The sequence below is a fragment of the Melozone crissalis genome, unplaced genomic scaffold (assembly GCF_028551555.1).
Source record: "Melozone crissalis strain CALT ecotype California unplaced genomic scaffold, PUWL_Pcris_2 ptg000042l_1, whole genome shotgun sequence".
NCBI lineage: Eukaryota > Metazoa > Chordata > Aves > Passeriformes > Passerellidae > Melozone > Melozone crissalis.
The window spans coordinates 65,356,120-65,360,057 of record NW_026535820.1 but is presented as its reverse complement, the minus strand read 5'-3'; the positions used below and the strand labels follow the sequence as shown (position 1 = coordinate 65,360,057).

General features: G+C 38.9%; 1 protein-coding gene across 1 annotated transcript; it reads left to right on the top strand.

The window, feature by feature from the left end:
* Positions 1-651: 651 nt before the first annotated feature.
* LOC128942733 (leucine-rich repeat-containing protein 14B-like) lies at positions 652-3,691 on the top strand. Its single transcript, XM_054285392.1, has 2 exons — positions 652-1,556; positions 3,046-3,691. The coding sequence occupies exons 1-2, from the start codon at positions 652-654 to the stop codon at positions 3,689-3,691; spliced, it is 1,551 nt and encodes a 516-aa protein (XP_054141367.1).
* The last annotated feature ends 247 nt before the right edge of the window (positions 3,692-3,938 follow it).

Sequence of the window (3,938 nt, the reverse complement as noted above, 5' to 3'; positions counted from 1 at the left end):
CACAGTTGGATATCGGTACTAGATCAATATGCATATTTTTAATAAATCAGAGTCTTTTGTCTTTTCCACTGCAGCAACAGCACCAGCTATTCCTTGCTGACAGGAAGGACAAAATGGAAGGGCATTGTTGTAGTTCAGTGACTGTAGTGCCTCAGTTTTTCCTTATGGCTGTAGTTTTTAGGAGAAGCTCAACGCTAACTCTGGGAAATCATCCCCATTGAAATCAGCATGTGAATCCCCAGCATAGCATCTTTCATGGAAAAAAAGTGGAATAGAGATCATGTCATTTGTTTAAGTGGAACTCTGAGTGCTTTTTTGTATGACATAAAAAAATACAACAATATTCTCAGGTATGTGTGCTGCATTGATCTTACTGTTCCTGCTGGGTAGCAGTCTATATTTACTTGAATTATCTTAGATATAAATATGAGGGCATAAGTGCTCTCTGACTAAAGATCTTACAGATGACTACTGCAAACTCACAGTGTAGCTCTAAAATAGAAAGCAGCATGTGACTCTTCACTCTGGCTTCCCAGGCTCCTGCTAGCAGCAAGCAGCAGTTGCAGATAAAAATAGGAGGTTGTAAACAACTAGGATCTTTAGTTAAATATAGAAGTCACTCTCCATGACAGTAAGGAGTCCAGGACAACAATGAAGTCTCTCCGATTCATTAGCGCCGAAGCATTCGTGTCAAATGCAGAGTTTGCCAGGAAGAGTCTCGGGGCTGTTACTCATGATCTTTTTCCGCTTCTTTTCAAAGCTAGCTATTTACTGGAGCAAGGGGAAGTGATTCACGACTTGGTAGAGAACTGGCCACTTTTTGATTTTAACATGGGAAAACTTTTGGGAGCTACTCTGGACTATGAGGAAGACCTAAGCCATAGAACATGCTCAGTGTGCTTGGAAAGCTGTCTGACAGGGCTGAGAGACTATGTGCTGAATCAGTCTTCTCCCTACATGAAAAAGTTGAAAGTGGTCGACCTGACGGGCATAAAAGATGTTGAAGTTCAATTTTGTAAGTGCAAGAAGACAATGGGCAGGTGGGCCAGGACACAGCTGCTCTCTAAGCTTTGTTCAGACCTCCTGGTTTACCTGCAACAAGCACAGTGCAGTCCAGGTACCTTTGAAGTCAGTATCAATGTACTAATTGACTTGTTTGTTACAGAGCGGAACTATGAGCTGGTTGTGCAGGCCCTGTTGAAGAAATGCAGCTGTCCACTGAAAATCTGCTGTGTGGCATTCAGATCTGACAACCTGACCTTGCAGAAATTCTTCTATATCATAAAGCTCACCGATCCCTCCTTGTTGCGCAAACTGGAAATAGTTCATAATGTTCACTTGGAAATGGAACATTTGGAAATGCTCTTCAACTGTATCCACTTCCCTCTATTGATGTCCTTGACCTTGCCAGCACAAACATTTAATGTGCGGAGGTTCACAGCTACGGACGAACAGACGCTTACTAAAATTGGCGAGAAGATGGGTGAAATGACACAGCTTACTGAGCTGAGTATGTCATTTTCTATACTCACTGGAAGAATACAGAAACTTCTCAGGTAATGTGGTCATCCTGCTTTCAGTCACACTGTAAAAAAGAGCACTTTGTGCCACCATCAAGCTAGGAATCTCTAAGAGTAAGGGAAGTGAGTGTATGTTGGGATGTATGTGGGAGGGGGCAGCAGGAAGCTAGGAAAGATTATGTGTTGGGAAGAATCAGCAGCCAAAGTATACCTAATACACTTTGAAAAACGGACTATTTTGATTAATCTTCCAGAGTCCATCTGGTGAGAATATACTTTTAGCTACCACAGAAGAGATGAGTATACCCAGACACTTTTTATTTGAACTTATGTATTAATCAGCTTGCATCGGCCTTTGGTGTAAGCCGTGAGCTGTATTCCAAGTATTTTTTAGAGTATCTAGTGAATGTTTGTCCTCTAAAGAACAGTCAGTAAATATGCTTTTCCACAGATACTGTATTTTAAGGAGGGCAGGGGAATAGTTGATTTTCATTTGAGGCTTTGATTTGAATTATTTGTTCTGTCTCTTGATGTCAAGACAAGAGTTTTTTGTATTGCAAATTAAGCTGATATGTGAATATTCATTGTGAATTCCAGTGGAAAACTGGCAATTTGCAAAAAGCTAGCCAACTACCAGTGAGCGGTACTTATACTGGAACAGGTAATAAGTTAATTGTAAGCTTTTCAGAGCATCTAAAAAAAAGGCAGATAAAAGTTTCATACAGACAAATGATCTTGGTCTAAAATTCTTCCCATACAAGAAACCATTTTATTTAAAATTTGTGAGTAGCATACTTCATATATTGACTGGTACAATTGAAATGAATTGCAAGTTTTTAAGCTTGATCCAGCTGAACCCTGTGGGAGAAGTCTCACTAAGGTGTAGTAAGTATGAAAGCGATCTCTTGCTTTTCATTTGTCAGAACTGTTTTATATTTAACATAAATATCTGAATAAAATCTCAGTTACACTTCTTACGTCCTTCTTCATCAAAATGTCTCTTTGCAACTCCAGAACACCACAATGTCTAAACCACTTGGACATTAAAAAATGTAGCAGAAAAAAACCAGCTAGAAATGAAAGCAGATATCCTGTCAGAATGCTTATTTTGTATTGGAATTAATCCTTCCTTAATGGAAATTATCTAAATCTCTGGAATTATTGCAGCTTTCTACAAGCAGCTACCAATGCTCTTATGGTAGTAGTGATCTGCTGTTAAAGTCAGCAAGTGACAGACACTTTACAATATATAACTGGTTAAAAAATAGATACATAAAATGTTAGTAAATTAATCCCCATTAAAATAGTGCAGTGGACTCATGCATAGAAAGAGGTATTTAATGGAACTAATTTCAGGAAGAAAATCTACTTGCTGTTGTTGTCACATACTTCTGTTTTCAAGAGAGGTTTGAAAAAATTATTTGGTAGATGGCTGCATTCATAATGTGGCTAGATGCATGAAATTTTGTAAATGTAGCTTTCCAACATTTTGTACCATAAAGCATTTTTCTCTTTAATTTTGCAGCCCACTAAAAACTCCACTGAAGATGCTGGATGTTTCTAACTGCTCCTTGAACCATGCTGATATAGCCTTTTTAGCCAATAGCTTCCATGCCAATCACTTGGAAACCCTGGACCTGAGTGGTCACGATATACCTGAGCTTTACCCATCAACATTCTTTAAGCTCCTCAGCCATTGCTCTTCGGTGCTCAGGAGTCTTACTCTGGAGGACTGTAATATCCAAGACACTCATGTCAACATGTTGATTTTAGGTTTAAGCCCTTGTCAGAAACTACAGGAGTTTAAGTTTATTGGAAACCCACTGTCATCCCAAGCACTTAAACACCTTTTCACATTTCTCTGTGAATTGCCAATGCTGAAAAATGTGGAGTTCCCCGTTCCAAGGGATTGCTACCCTATTGGCATCACCTACCCCATTGATGATGCCAGTGTTTGCAGATTTGATCACCAAAAATATGAAGGGGTAGCAGAGGAGCTTAATCTCATTTTACTCCAAGCAAATAGAGACGATGTGAAGGCTTCAACGCCACTCTTTGGGAGTTATGATGCAGCTGTTCAGGAGACAAACAATGAACTGGGAGCTTACTTGATCAAGTCCTTCAAAGAGACTTTAGAGAAGTTCACTTCTTCATTTAACAAAATTAATTAAATTTGTAAAATTGTGAAGTAGTGATGAGATGATCTGCCAAATCAGAACTTAAATTAGTCTTTTCTAGATCTTCACCTCCAATCATCAGTTGTGAATTTCCTTTAATTTTTCAGCTGAATTTACTATTATTTGAATAGCCTCTAATCACCTGAGGTACTGTAACTTATGCTATATCTGTTGCATACACCTTACACAAGCACTACTTCCCACACATAGAGAGTACTTTAATTGGAGCCTGAGTGGTAAA

Bases quoted from the DNA above. Each gene is read 5' to 3' on its own strand.
- LOC128942733 (XM_054285392.1), top strand. From the start codon at position 652: ATGAAGTCTCTCCGATTCATTAGCGCCGAAGCATTCGTGTCAAATGCA. The intron at 1,557-3,045 runs GTAATGTGGTCA...TTAATTTTGCAG, and splicing joins AGAATACAGAAACTTCTCAG to CCCACTAAAAACTCCACTGA.